The sequence below is a fragment of the Plutella xylostella genome, chromosome 17, assembly GCF_932276165.1.
Source record: "Plutella xylostella chromosome 17, ilPluXylo3.1, whole genome shotgun sequence".
NCBI lineage: Eukaryota > Metazoa > Arthropoda > Insecta > Lepidoptera > Plutellidae > Plutella > Plutella xylostella.
The window spans coordinates 2520099-2534982 of NC_063997.1; the positions used below are offsets into that span (position 1 = coordinate 2520099).

Below are 14884 nucleotides of genomic sequence, written 5' to 3' on the forward strand. Positions count from 1 at the left end.
TGCTACGATTCATACCCACTTTCAATATTCTAACTCAAAAATTGAGCGAGTTACAGCCAAATCATTAGTGAAAAATGCTTAAGGTGTCCATTACTGGTGCCGTTACGTTAGGCTATTTTTTATCCCGGAATTCCCACGGGAAAACTTTTTAAGGCGAAGGGAAGCGCGCGGGAACAGTACTGAACGGATTTGAATGAAATTTGGTATACATATGGTCTAGACCCTGAGAAAGAACATAGGCTACTTTTTATCCCGGAATTCCCACGGGAAAACTTTTTAAGGCGAAGGGAAGCGCGCGGGAACAGTACTGAACGGATTTGAATGAAATTTGGTATACATTGGTCTAGACCCTGCGAAAGAACATAGGCTACTTTTATCCCGGAATTCCCACGGGAAAACTTTTTAAGGCGAAGGGAAGCGCGCGGGAACAGTACTGAAAGGATTTGAATGAAATTTGGTATACATTGGTCTAGACCCTGAGAAAGAACATAGACTACTTTTTATCCCGGAATTCCCACGAGAAAACTTTTTAAGGCGATGCGAAGCTCGCGGGAACAGCTAGTTGTTTATATTAGGTTTTACGAGGGCTACACCGAAAAGATCGGGAATAGAATACTTAGGAATAAATTAGAGTGAAACCTTTTTGGTGTATCAAATGTAGTGATTTTTCAAACATAATTCCATTTTCGAATTTAAAAAAAAGTAAAAAATAAAAGAGTATTGACCATTTGAATTTGACAAGTCGGTATAAAAAATGGAGCTTACGCGGGAACATTTCCGTGCAATAATTTTTCACAACTTTCGTCGAGGTTTATCTCAAGAACAATGTCTCGCCGAGCTTGTTTCTATTTATAAACTTGAAGCACCAAGTAAAACGACTATATATCGTTGGTATTCTGAGTTTCGCCGTGGACGTTCCTCTCTTACCACAGTCCCTTCTACTGGTCGGCCAAAAACAGCGGTAACACAAGATAACATCGATGCTGTACGCCAGTTAATAAAAGAAGATAGACATGTGACATACGAGCAGATTCGGGCTTTTCAAACCATTTTACATGAAGAACTGGGTGTCAAGAAGTTAGTTTCGCGCTGGGTGCCCCACCGTTTGACCGAGGAACAAAAGTCGGCTCGTGTTAATTGGTGTCGATCTGCTCTGCAACGGTTCAATGGAGGCAGTTCAAATGCTGTCTACAATATCGTCTCTGGTGATGAATCGTGGATTTATTCATATGAGCCCGAAACAAAACATCAATCGGCAGTTTTGGTCTTCGAAGGTGAGGTCAAGCCAACAAAAGTTATTCGCTCACGCAGCGTGTCGAAAAAAATGGTCGCTTCGTTTGTATCGAAAACTGGCCATGTGGCTACGATTCCCAGTGTTGCCAGTGTCAGATAGTCAAATATAACACGAATCAGATCAAAAAGTAACATTTTCCCGAGAAAAGTAACATGACCTTTTTAAATAAGGAAAACGACACAATACTTATTATGGCAGTTTATTATACAAAAAGTAAAATAATGTTCTTATCCTATTCGGTAAAATTTAAAAAAGCAAAAACATACAGTCAATGTCAGTCAAAACTTATTTTAGTTGCAAACACGACTTGTTATTAAATTACTAATTCCATATAAAAAACGAACTCATTTATTTTTATTGGGTTAAAATAATGAATGCAACATTTACTTAAAAAATCACAACGCAAATTACAAAAAAAATAACAACGACACATAGGTAGGTACTTTGAAAAAAGTATCGAGTGATCGATTCGCTGCTAGTCAGACAGAACTCACTTGTTCGCACGCCAAGAAACCGGGATGGAAGATTGCGAAATACACTCGACTCATGCGAGTGAGTGAATATGCGGCACGATGAAGTTGAAAGACTTTCACACCGTTAGTCAATTCACAAAATCAAGTACAAGCCAACGTAACAAACAAAAAAATGTATCATGCTTGGAGGCGTTTCATTAAAAAAAAATATTTCCTGTAAAATCTAAAAAGTAACGAAAATATAACATATTGAGTCGTGTAACATGGAGGTAACACAAGAGGGTCAAAAGTAACGTAAAATTTTACTTATGTAACATTCTGGCAACGCTGACGATTCCATTACAAGAACAAAGGACGGCTACTGCTGATTGGTACACAACAGTTTGTTTGCCGGAAGTCGTAAGAGAACTTCGTAAAACTAACCCGAATCGTCGTATAATCCTTCAGCACGATAATGCAAGCTCTCATACCGCTCGCAAAACAAGAACGTTTTTAAATATGGAAAACGTGGAGTTGATGGACCATCCTCCGTATAGCCCTGATCTGAGCCCCAATGATTATTTTACATTCCCAAGAATTAAAGATATGCTACATGGTCAACGGTTTAGCGGCCCAGAAGAGGCGGTCGAAGCTTACAAATCAGCTGTTTTGACAGTATCCACTTCAGACTGGAATTACTGTTTCAATGATTGGTTTAATCGAATGAAACAGTGCATTGAATGTCACGGAGACTACTTTGAAAAACAATAAAAGTAAATAATATTATGATATCTTTGTACTTTTTTCTATTCCCGATCATTTCGGTATCGCCCTCGTTCGGCCCTGGATTCTAGTCCTTTTATGCACCCCATGGTATAAGAATAACATATTACATTTACGTAATTCATAGAATAAACCATGACGTTGGCCGCATCCCAATAGGTAGTTTTTTATAAGCGGGCCTTACCGAGCGAGCGTGTCACTGTGGCGCCACGTTTTAAGTTTGTTCAGCTTGTGGTGAAGCCGTCTGCCTGCATTCCCTTTAGTACTTCCATTAGTTTATTAACTTCTTTGAGTACTTACTTAGTTTGCCTAATGTAAATCTAATAATATTTAGCACACACAAATGCGCGCAATATGTAGGGAAAACATAAAACTTGTAGGTGTATCTATAGAAATAAAATATCATTGGAGTATTCAAGATCTCATTATATTATACTTCATTCATTTTAAGAACTCAATTTCTTAAAGGTATATATTATTACATATATATATATTATTACAGAAATTAATATTGATTTGTGATTTGATTAATAATGACCATGAAGAAAAGGTTAAAATAATATCTAAAATTCCTACCTACTACACTAGTGAGCCTAGGCATGGTTTTCCATTTTAATTTCTCATTAATACTCCAGCCAGTCTCATCACTAGACGTTGCGATTCGCCACCTCAGTCAGTTTACTTTACAACACTCTCACATCAATCCAAATGACACAGGTAATTTTAAAATACAAGAAATAAGAGTCAATTTCAAAAGACATAAGATTACATATTTCACACATGCCAGATGTGGCCTATCAAATTGACTTTTCTGCACTTCAACTTTAACTTTGGCTTAGTAATAATGTTAAAATACTCGTTCACTATTGGTCAGCTCTTCACTGTGCCCAGTGTGTTGTTGGTGAGACTGCTCCGACGCGCGGTTGCACAGTATGTATGAAGGCAGCTTGTTGGGAAGTGTAGGCTTTTGCGGCTGTATCTTGTGCACTCGCCAAAGATGCTTCCGCATATGTGTTCTGTAAATAAGAAAAATACATAATTACCATTTCTGGTGTAGTAGTAATTCTCTCTCTATCTATCTATCTCTTTTAATCCCTAGTTCCTAAATACCCTATTAGACTCGGATGAGTGTAAGGTATGTAAAAATGAAAATGACAAACGTGATATTTGTATACTGACTTTCTCATAACTTTAGTGCAGATTTCACATTCTGTATTTCCAAGATTTTCATGAACTGCATACACATGCCTTTTCAGATATGTTTTGGTTTTTAATACTTTCTCACAATGTGGACACTGAAAAAATAAAAATATATTTTATGGATAATAATCAAATGCGGGTTGGGATTTCAATAGTAATCATGCCATGGAGAATGTGTATGTCGCAGCCGGTTCGTAGAATCCACCGTATTACATTACGGCTGGCCGCATCACAAAGCAGGGCCGCTTTGTGACGCGGCGGCCCACGTTTAGCCGCATCATACTACTACTAAAATTTTAGGGTGACCAATATGTCTATAGTAAGCATTACATTAATGCTGAAGGAATTTTATGGTTTCGATAGTTTAACAACCAAGTCCATAAGATAAATTTACTCTTTTATGGTTACAAAAACCATGATAGAGTTAATCAATCTTATGGACTTCCATTAAAGTATTAAAATACTAAGTAATCACAACAAAACCAAATATTTTGGTATTTTCGATGTTAAAATATACCTATAATAACAGTTATCAACAAGACTAACCTTAATAGGTCTAGAATATAAAACATTATGTGCACCTTCCATGTGCCTCTTGAGATTGGTGGCCGAAATTGCCGTTTTGGGACACAAAGTACACTTGTATGGTTTTATAGCTAAGTGCGATCTTTTATGTACTGTCAGTAGATACTTTGTCCGTCCTTTATACGGACAAACATCGCACTTGAAAGGGAATATGTTGTAATGTGTGGTCCTGCAATGGAAGACCAAGTTTTCTCATTTTATAAAGCTAACTGCAGATGTAAATTAAAGCTCATTGTAATTTTTGTTTGTTTTATGGTGTCAGCAGTTTTAAACCCAATCAAAATGCAAAAGATTTTAAGAATAACACTGAGTTGAAGAAAGAAACTTTACGCTAATGTTGACCTTAAATGTATTATTGCTACCTTGCTTTGACAGTATGTATACAGATAAAAAAAGACAGACATGGATTTAATGGATTTATGCCGACATTACCTTAAACTTCCTTTTTGTAACTTAGTGTAAGGTAAGGGGGCTCTATACTGTGTTGTTTTTCGAACCCGACAAACTGTAAGGGTGTTCATCGAGAAAACACCTCCATATGTGGGGTCAAATCTCAATATTCTAGAAATGGCGGCCATTTTAAAGTTTTAGATCCTTAGTTTTCATAAAACATCATATCTCGAGATTTAAAGGCTTTACGGACATGAAATAAAATGCTTTTATCCGCAAAATGTCATCTCTATCAAATAAAAATATGCAAAACTGCTAAAAAGTTACATAAATATACATACATATCTTTTTTCAATTACTTACATGTGAATTCGCAAATGGGCAATGGAAGGACAGATTTTCCCACAGTTATCACATAAAGACTGATTCTTGGTTTTCACACCTGCTTTGGAAGATTCGATAGTTTTTTTTAATGTAGGTGATTTGGATTTTCTCTTTTGACTAGGTTTACGTCGCACACCCTGCAAAATATTAAACTTTTAATGTAGGTACATATACTCATCTAAAATTGATAATGTAGGTAGAGTTTACATTGTTATTTTGTGAGACTTCTGACAAACAATGTGTGATTCACATTCTTAAATTAAAACATACATATAAAAATAAAACTAATACAGTAATAATGATACCTTTGCTTTAGTTGGTAAATCTTTGGTAACCATTAACTTATTATTGACTTCTTCAGAAATTAAATTCACTGAATCAGACTTAATGTGTTCTTTAATATCATCAGTTTTGTCACTAATTTCATTATGAAATACATCATTATCATCAAAATGATCATGATCAATGTCAAATTCTTCTACTTTAATTTCATTTACATTATCTTCTATGGTTTTTTTTAATAGTATACTGTTATTTTCTGAAATAAAGCAGAGAACATTAATGTGTAACTTCACAAAACAGGAAGTATTAGGATAACCAAAGTGTCTGTTAACAGGGTTATAAGCAAGTGTTATAAATGCTATAAATCACATTACAAATGTTACTTAAAATGTATTAGTTATCAATAATATTAATTTCAATTCAACAGACAAATCAATAAATGGCACTACGGGTATTGGCAATAAGAATTTGTGATTTTATAATTACCAGTTGCATGGTCTTCCACACTGCCTGTGGTCAATGAGTGGGACTTCCAGAGCTCCTTGTTGGTGCGCTGACACATGTCTCGGAACGTGATGCAGCATCGCAGCAGCTGGTAACAACTCTCACACATCATTTTGGGAAACATGTTTGATTCTATAATCTGAAATATTATCAAATATGTACTATTAATTATGAACATTTTTAGAATTTCAGCAATTTACAACATGATTTTTAGCAAATAATTGTTTATGGCTTGTGTGTAATGCTAATTAATATTATGTTTGAATGAAAGATGGGAGCTTTAAATTATTATTATTATTAATTATTTTTATTTAACTTGAGATGAAGCATCAGTGTAGATTTTTAAGATATTAACTAGATTTTTAAGATATCTAAGAAAGATATAGTTAACAGAATACTATAAACACATTCAAAATGACTAGATAAAAGGCATTAAGGCAATTTAAGCTTACAAGCACACCAGTAAAACACTTTATTTCTTTAGCAAGGCTAGTTTCTAAGCTGTCATTAAATATTGGGATTTTGATGATGTCTTCCATGCCAATGCGGCTACAGCGACTGCTACTTGTTATTTAGGCTTCGCTGGTGTGCCCTTGTGTGGCTAACATAGCCAATCTTGGCGGTAAAAGTTCGTTCGCATATACGGGTGATTCTCAAATGACGCGATTTAGGTATGTCCAAGCCATAAAATACATGAAATTGATAGTTTTATACCAGGATGTATTTTTTTTTGAATAATGTATCTTGTGACCGTTTTATACATTAGTAATGTAATGCATAAATTTATAAAGAAAGCGACAATGATTTTTTAAAACTCAATATCATAAGTTCTTTGGCGCGTCCTTCACTTGATTTTATTTTTAGGTCAAGAAAAAATCACTTTTTAAAGTAAAATAAGCTTATGATTTATATGTTATCATTATAACAGATACTTATGGTAACTGTAAATTAGGTTTCTATTCACTCTTAGGTTTAGTTTTCAAAAATATAACGCATTCAATTTTGTCCGAGAAAAAAAACTAACTTCTTTGGCGTAACGATACCGTCTTCCTACTCTGCGTTTAAACGATCACCGGACATAATCACCATGCGTCCCTCACCCTTCAGTCCCCCACTATCTTCGACCAGGAGTAGAGGAGCGTAAGTTTACGGAGTATGACGAAAAAAATTTTTTTTTGCGCTATAACGGGTTTTGGTCAGGTAAGTGCCTAATTTCTTCGATTGTTACTTTCATGCTATTATTTGTTTTTGTTGCATACATATTTTTGTCCACGTATGTCTATTCAAACAGTATGCACGTGTCACTAAGAGGCTCCAATTGTACATCAGCCTTCTGTAAAAATAATTTTTAAGTGATGATTTCTAATTTCGTTGGCAATAATTTCTTTGGATTTCTTTGGCATTCTGCACCAACGAAATTAGTTTTGATACAAAGAAATTAGTATTGAGTATGAAACACCATTAATAACGCTAACTTTATGCATTCAATGTCTATTATGGTTAATTCTCTCATCATCATCATCAGCCAATAACCATCCAATGGACATAGGCCTCTCCCAAGGAGCGCCACAACACTCGGTTCTCGGCCTTCCTCATCCAACTACTACCGGCTACCCGCCTAAGGTCGTCAGTCCAGCGGGCAGGAGGGCGTCCCACGCTGCGGTTTCATATTTTGACAGCTATGTTGGTAACCTTAGTCCTCTGACGGATAACCTAATTTCTGATACGAACCATCAGGTTTCTATGGAGAGCCATAGCACGCTGAGCGACTTTAAATCGGTGGACCAGTCCTACCGTCAGTTTCCACGTCTCAGCACCATACGTCATCACTAGCTTCTAGCTAGCTAGTCTTCAGGCTCTGAGGAATGGACGAGGAGAATATGTGACGAAGTTTCTCGAATGCAGCCCAACCCAGTTGGATGCGCCTTGCAGCCTCCTTGTCCAAGTTGCTTCTGCCTAGCCGAATAGTCTGCCCAAGGTATATAGACATATTCATGCACAACTTCGATTGTTGCCTCACCAACGACGACCGGCTCCGGTTTCATGTGAGCATTGTACATGACTTTCGTCTTGTCCAAGTTCATACCGAGGCCTACACGTCGGGAAGCAGCATTTAGGCCACTTAGCATCCAGCTAAGTTCCTGCAGAGATTCTGCCATAATAACGATATCGTCCGCGAAGCGGAGGTGTGACATGTACTCGCCATTTATACATATGCCATGTCATCTCCAGTCCAACGTCTTAAAGACATCCAGTGAATTGGTGAAGGAGATATCACATCCCCCTGTCTCACTCCATGTTTCAGTTGGATAGGTCTTGTCTTGTAGTCCTGTACTTGGACAGTCATAGTAGCGGCATTGTACAGACACCTCAACACCTCGATATAGCGCCAGTCAATTTGGCATCTCTGCAAGGATTCCAAAACTGCTTAGGTTTTAAGGCTTTTTCATAGTCCACAAAGGCTAGATACAGAGACTGATTATACTCTTCGGTCTTCTGTATAATCTACCTCACTGTGTGGATGTGGTCTATTGTACTAAAGCCTTTTTGAAACCCAGCCTGCTCCGGGTGCTGAAACTCGTCTAACTTTTGGGCAAGACCATTCGTGATAACCCTTGAGAACAGCTTGTATACATGGCTTAAAAGCGAGATCGTTCTATAGTTCTTCAGAAGGGTTTGGTCACCCTTCTGAAGAACTGTAGTTCTCTCTAGAAGCTGGTGTTGACAGCTCCAATTTTTGTGCAGTGTAGGACGTAGGGTCGACTTCACCAGACATCTCCTCTCCAGCTTGAAGTTGATATTCAAAGTGCCTCGGAGAAGTCGGTGATCACTCCCAGTTTTAAACCTATTGATCACTGGGACATCTCTGAATATGTGCTACTCTCTGAATATACTTCTCGGTTAGTTTAAGTACTAGGTACGCTACCCGATTTGACACACTGCTGATCTCCACTACGTTGTTGACAAGGGTCTTGTTGACGAAGAATCCTACGCCACCTTGGGACAGTTGGTCGCCCTCCTGATGGTAGAACATGTGGCCGGACTCCAGGGTTATCGTGTCCTCGTCCTCTTTACACTTTTTCATACCGGTGACGCTGCTGCCCATCGCCGGCCTATGGGATTTGGTGTAGCTGTTTTTGGATGGTTATACCACCATCATCCGGTCGCCAGAGCCTCATCTGTTATTTAGCAGAGTGCACCACGGGCAGGTGAGGTTGGCAATTGGTTCATTCGGATGTTGAGAACCCCTGCACCCTTACGTGATCAGGTAATTATGTTAAAAACAAATAAAGATATGCGTGATTTTTAGTTTTGTTGTGTATTATTTGCAATCTACGTATAAAACTAATTTCTTTAAAGTAATTTCTAATTTCTTTGTTCTTAAAACTAACTTCTTTGGGACCTTTTATAATTTCTTTGGTGTGTTTTCTAATTTCATTGGTGCCAATCTAATTTCATTGGCCCAAAATTGTTTAAAATCGCTGTAACTTTGAATCGGCTCGATAGATTTCAGGGCCAATAAGAGATAACTAAAGAGGTCTAAAGCCTCTACAATATGTAAGGTATAATATTCAAACAACATGAAAAAAAAAATGCGCCAAAGAAATTATGCTTTTGGAGCCGCTTTTGGAGAATCACCCATACCACACTTCAAAACTCCATTCTCATAATTATATGTTATAGCCGCAGGTGGTCGGGCCTTCAGCCCGATAAATATTGGGATATACTTACGAAGACACCAGAAAAGTGTAAGATTTCATCAGCGAGATGTGGCTCTAAGTGGTTGTTGAATATTGGAATGTCTGCGGTGGACTGACTGCACACTCGGCACGTCTCAGTACCAGATCTGTACGAAAAAGCTCTGAAATATACAAAATTTTTAGAATCAAATAAGCTCTAAACTACCTTACATTTAGACGACTTTTTTGAGAGCTTAGGCGATGAAGAAAACATATTCGCAAACTTTGCATTGGAGTATTATAAAATACATGGCATGTAAACTGTATATTCAATAATACTGAACGAGAATCACTTACTTCTGTTTCTGCTTGGGCTGCTTAGTCTTTTTATCTGGCTTCTTTTCCTTTGTGCTTTTTTGTAATGCTTTACTTAATAGCATTGATTTCAATAGTAATAAAGCAGCCATTCTTTATTTATTTTGAACCGTAATATGTTGTTCTTTTTGTTATAAAGTTTTGCAAGAACCAAGAAACCACAACAGTTTCATTTCATGAAAATGGCCTCCCGCCACCTCCCGCCGTCTTGAGAAATGTCAGTGACAGATGACAGACAGCAGTAGTATACAGTCCACAGATTATTCAGATGATACTAGAGATGTAAACCGTTTTAAACCGATAACTTCCAGCAAGGAAGGGGTTCCTTGCTGGAAGCAATTATTCTGAAGATTTGGCACTCACAAGGTTCACATTGTTTATACAGGTGTTGTTTTTCGGACCCGACAAATTTTAAGGGTGGATTCTACGAGTAATTTCATCGAGAAAAAACCCCCATATCAAATCTCAATAATCTAGAAATGGTGGCCATTTTAAAGTTGCTTTGAACTTATTTTATGTAACTTTTTAGCAGTTGTGTATATTTTTATTGGATAGAGATGACTTTTTGCGGATAAAAGCATTTTATTTCATGTCCGTAAGGCGTTTAAATCTAGAGATATGATTTAGGTTACCTATGATTTTCTAAAAGAAGAAGAAAATCTAATTTAAGTTACAGACCCCCACATATGGGGGTTTTTTCTTGATGAAATTACTCGTAGAATCCACCCTTAAAGTTTGTCGGGTCCGAAAAACAACTCACTGTATTAGGTTTTACGGCCCTAGATTCTAATCCTTGTGTACATCCATGGTACAACGTACAACATAGTAAATTTTCGTAATTCATAGAATAAACGTTACGACGTTAGCCGCATCCCAATAGTTTTTTATAAGCGGGCCTTACCGTTTAGCATACACAAATGCCCGCAATATGTAGGGAAAACATGACCCATGTAGGTGTACCGATATAAATAAAAACATAGCAGTATTCAAGATCATATAAGTATATTATACTATAGGTACTTAATTCATTTTAATAACTCAATTTCTTAAAGGTAACTACATATATTATTACAGAAATTAATACTGATTTGATTAATCATCACCACGAATAAAAGGTTAAAAATAATATCTAAAATTCCTATCTACTACACTAGTGAGCGTAGGCATGGTTTTCCATTTTAATTTCTCATGAATACTCCAGCCAGTCTCATCACAAGACGTTGCGATTCGCCACCTCAGTCAGGTCACTTTACAACACTCTCACATCAATCCAAATGACACGTCATTTTAAAATACAAGAAATGAGAGTCAATTTCAATAGACATAAGATTACATATTTCACACATGCCAGATGTGGCCTATCAAATTGACTTTTCTGCACTTTAACTTTAATAATAATGTTAAAATACTCGTTCACTATTGGTCAGTTCTTCACTGTGCTCAGTGTGTTGTTGGTGAGACTGCTCCGACGCGCGGTTGCACAGTATGTATGAAGGCAGCTTGTTGGGAAGTGTAGGCTTTTGCGGCTGTATCTTGTGCACTCGCCAAAGATGCTTGCGCATATGTTTCCTGTAAATAAGAAAAATACATGACATGGTGTATTTTTAGATGGATCACTTCTCGAGTATTTCTCTCTATCTATCTATGGGCCCCTAGTTACTAAAATACCCTATGAGACTCGGATAAATTATCAAATGAAGCAATAAACCTTACTGAGCAAAAATTTAAGAATTATGTTAAAGTTACATTATGTAGTAAAGCTTACTATAGTATAAATGATTATTTAAACGACAAAAACGCGTGGTCTTGTCCACCTCAGCTAAGGCTATTGAAAAAATGAAATGGATATAGGTACTTAAGTAAAATTGTAGGTACTAGATATAAGTAAAAATTGTAATAGATTATAAGGAAAAAGTTGAAAAGATGCTCGAGGAGTTTCTTTCGCCATTTCTTTCCTTCTCAATGACGAGGCCTTTGTGAAATGGTGGTAGATGACTATCGACAAATAATTGTAAAATTTTACGTCGATTAAACCATTTGAATTTGAATTTGAATTTGGATGAGTGTAAGGTATGTAAAAATGAAAATAACGAATGTGATATTTATATACTCACTTTCTCATAACTTTAGTGCAGATTTCACATTCAGTATTTCCGAGATTTTCATGAACTGCATCCACATGCCCTTTAAGATGTGTTTTGGTTTTGAATACTTTCTCACAATTGGGACACTGAAAAAAATGATATTTTTAGGATAATAATCAAATACGGGTTGGGATTTCAATAGTAATAATGCGATGGAGAATGTATACACAAAATGCTAGTGTTTAACTAAATAATAAACTTCCGACCTCAGATTAAGTATAATTCATACTAACAGTTATGATACATTTAGGTATTTTCTATATTAAAATACTCATACCTACAACAATAGTTATCAACAAGACTCACCTTTATAGGACTAGAATACAAAACATTATGTGCACCTTCCATGTGCCTCTTGAGATTGGTGGTCGATGTTGCCGTTTTGGGACACAAAGTACACTTGAAAGGTTTTATTGCTAAGTGCGATCTTTTATGTACTGTCAGTAGATTCTTTGTTCGTCCTTTATACGGGCAAACATCGCACTTGAAAGGGAATATGTTGTAATGTGTGCTCCTGCAATGGAACAACAAGTTTTCTCATTTTATAAAGCCTGCTGCTGATGTGAATTAAAGCTCATTGAAATTTTTGTTTGTGGTATGATGTTAGCAGTTTTAAACCCAATCAAAATGCAAAGATTTTAAGAAAGACAATGAGTTAAAGAAAGGATCTTTAAGCTAATGTCGACCTTAAATTTATTATAGCTACCTTGCTTTGACAGTATGTATACGGATAGAAAAAGACAGACATGGATTTAATGTATTTATGCCGACATTAGCTTAAAGTTCCTTTCTGCAACTTGGTGTAAGGGGCTCTATATAATTATCACTTTTGAATTACTTACATGTGAAGTCGCAAATGAGCAATGGAAGGACAGATTTTCCCACAGTTATCACATAAAAACTGTTTCTTGGTTTTCACACCTGCTTTGGATGATTCTATAGTCTTTTTTAATGTAGGTGATTTGGATTTTCTCTTTTGACTAGGTTGACGTCGCACAGCCTGCAAAATATGAAACTTTTGATTTAGGTTTAACTACTCATCTAAAATTGATTTTGTAGGTGGAGTTTACATTGATATTTTGTGAGACTTCTGCCAAACAATATGTGATTCACGTTCTTAAATTAAAACATACATATAAAAATAAAACAAATACAGTAATAATGATACCTTTGCTTTAGTTGGTAAATCTTTGGTAACCATTAACTTATTATTGACTTCTTCAGAAATTAAATTCACTGAATCAGACTTAATGTGTTCTTTAATATCATCAGTTTTGTCATTAATTTCAGTATGATATACATCATTATCATCAAAATGATCATGATCAATGTCAAATTCTTCAACTTTAATTTCATTTCCATTATCTTCTATGGTTTTTTTGACTAGTATACTGTCATTTTCTGAAATAAAGCAGGAAGTATTAGGATAACCAAAGTGTCTGTTAACAGGGTTATAAACAAGTGTTATAAATGCTATAAATTGCTTATAAGTTATCAATAATATTCATTAAAATTCAACAGACAAATCAATAAATGGCACTAACAATTTGGGATTTTATAGTTACCAGTTGCATAGTTTCCCACACTGCCTGTGGTCAATGAGTGGGACTTCCAGAGCTCCTTGTTGGTGCGCTGACACACGTCTCGGAACGTGATGCAGCATCGCAGCAGCTGGTAACAACTCTCACACATCATTTTGGGAAACATGTCTGATTCTATAATCTGAAATATTATCAAATATGTACTATTAATCATGAACATCTTTAGAATGTTCGGCAATGTACCTACTACATGATCTTTAGCAAATAATCGTTTATGGCTTGTGTATTGTGTATAATGCTAATGAACATTATGGTTGAATTAAAGATGGGAGCTTTAAATTATTATTATTAGTTATTTTTATTTAACTTGAGATGAAGCATCAGTGTAAATTTTTAAGATACTTATCTAAAGATAGATGTAGTTAAGGAAATACTATAAATACATTCAAAATGACTTAGATAAAATGCATTAAGGCAATTTAAGCTTACCAGCACACCAGTAAAGCACTTTATTTCTTTAGCAAGGCTAGTTTCTAAGCTGTCATTAAATATTGGGATATCAGCCTTAGATTTGCTGCAAATTCTACATACATGGGAATCCTTAGGTTTATTCATCCTGTCTCTGAAATTAATAAACACAGGATTAAACTTCTTGCATGAATGTGTGAGGAGTATTCAACCTATTTGTTTAATGGGAAATAGCACTAGGTTTGGAATGATAACTTACAATTTCTTAGTTTTGTGCTGATTTCGTGTCCTGATTGATTTATTGGTTGTGGGTTTAGGCGCTGTAGACATGCTGATTTTTAGAAGTAAATAATAAACAAATCTGGCATGGATGGCAAATCTTTTAAATTATCTAAATAAAGATGATTCACAACAATACAAATTTACAATACAATATAGGTACAACACGATCTAAATCAACAAAACAAATCAAATTTTGAATTTGTTTTGGATCAATTTTCTATTCTATTCTTGTTTAGTATGGCACTTGTACTGTGCGTGACTATTGATTGACATTTCATTTGACAGTGGCAAGTTTACAACACACACTGTTCTGTGATACAAGCGCCTAGGAATAAGGAATTACGAACATAAAACCGGTATGAATCGATATGTTTCGGCTTTTCTAAAACATAGTCCATATCATGGAAGTAGAAAAAAATATCTCTCTCTCAAGAATCTTTTTTTCTACTTCCATGGTCCATATCTAAAAATATATAAGTTTGTTATCTTATCTAGTATCAAAAGGTTTATGAACTACTTG

The 14884-nt window shown here is 35.8% G+C and overlaps 2 protein-coding genes across 5 annotated transcripts; both read right to left on the minus strand.

Annotated features, from left to right (window-relative positions):
* Positions 1 to 2916: 2916 nt before the first annotated feature.
* On the minus strand, positions 2917 to 14646 carry LOC105388747 (zinc finger protein 37). 4 transcript variants are annotated; one of them, XM_048626838.1, is made up of 9 exons: positions 14342 to 14646; positions 14104 to 14236; positions 13639 to 13795; positions 13242 to 13474; positions 12916 to 13073; positions 12380 to 12587; positions 12044 to 12159; positions 11329 to 11498; positions 2917 to 3375 (listed from the first exon to the last, which is right to left on the minus strand). In XM_048626838.1, exons 1-8 carry the CDS (start codon positions 14410 to 14412, stop codon positions 11330 to 11332), a joined length of 1245 nt encoding a protein of 414 aa, XP_048482795.1. In that variant the 5' UTR covers positions 14413 to 14646; the 3' UTR covers positions 2917 to 3375; position 11329. The 4 variants fall into 4 exon arrangements, with proteins under 4 accessions (XP_048482795.1, XP_048482796.1, XP_048482797.1 ...); XM_048626839.1 differs by having other exon boundaries at positions 2917 to 3363; positions 11317 to 11498; XM_048626840.1 differs by lacking the exon at positions 2917 to 3375 and having other exon boundaries at positions 10915 to 11498; positions 14206 to 14236.
* LOC105388745 (zinc finger protein 37) lies at positions 3375 to 10118 on the minus strand. Its single transcript, XM_048626837.1, has 8 exons — positions 9912 to 10118; positions 9607 to 9736; positions 5857 to 6013; positions 5394 to 5626; positions 5068 to 5225; positions 4276 to 4483; positions 3709 to 3824; positions 3375 to 3545 (listed from the first exon to the last, which is right to left on the minus strand). The coding sequence occupies exons 1-8, from the start codon at positions 10019 to 10021 to the stop codon at positions 3377 to 3379; spliced, it is 1281 nt and encodes a 426-aa protein (XP_048482794.1). The 5' UTR covers positions 10022 to 10118; the 3' UTR covers positions 3375 to 3376.
* Positions 14647 to 14884: the final 238 nt, after the last annotated feature.

Coding starts and splice junctions, on each gene's coding strand:
- LOC105388745 (XM_048626837.1), bottom strand. CDS start 10,021: ATGGCTGCTTTATTACTATTGAAATCAATGCTATTAAGTAAAGCATTA. Junction 6,014..9,606: donor TACACTTTTCTGGTGTCTTC/GTAAGTATATCC, acceptor ATAATATTTCAG/ATTATAGAATCAAACATGTT. Junction 3,825..4,275: donor TATATTCTAGACCTATTAAG/GTTAGTCTTGTT, acceptor TTATTTTTTCAG/TGTCCACATTGTGAGAAAGT.
- LOC105388747 (XM_048626838.1), bottom strand. CDS start 14,412: ATGTCTACAGCGCCTAAACCCACAACCAATAAATCAATCAGGACACGA. Junction 14,237..14,341: donor CAGCACAAAACTAAGAAATT/GTAAGTTATCAT, acceptor TATTAATTTCAG/AGACAGGATGAATAAACCTA. Junction 12,160..12,379: donor TGTATTCTAGTCCTATAAAG/GTGAGTCTTGTT, acceptor CATTTTTTTCAG/TGTCCCAATTGTGAGAAAGT.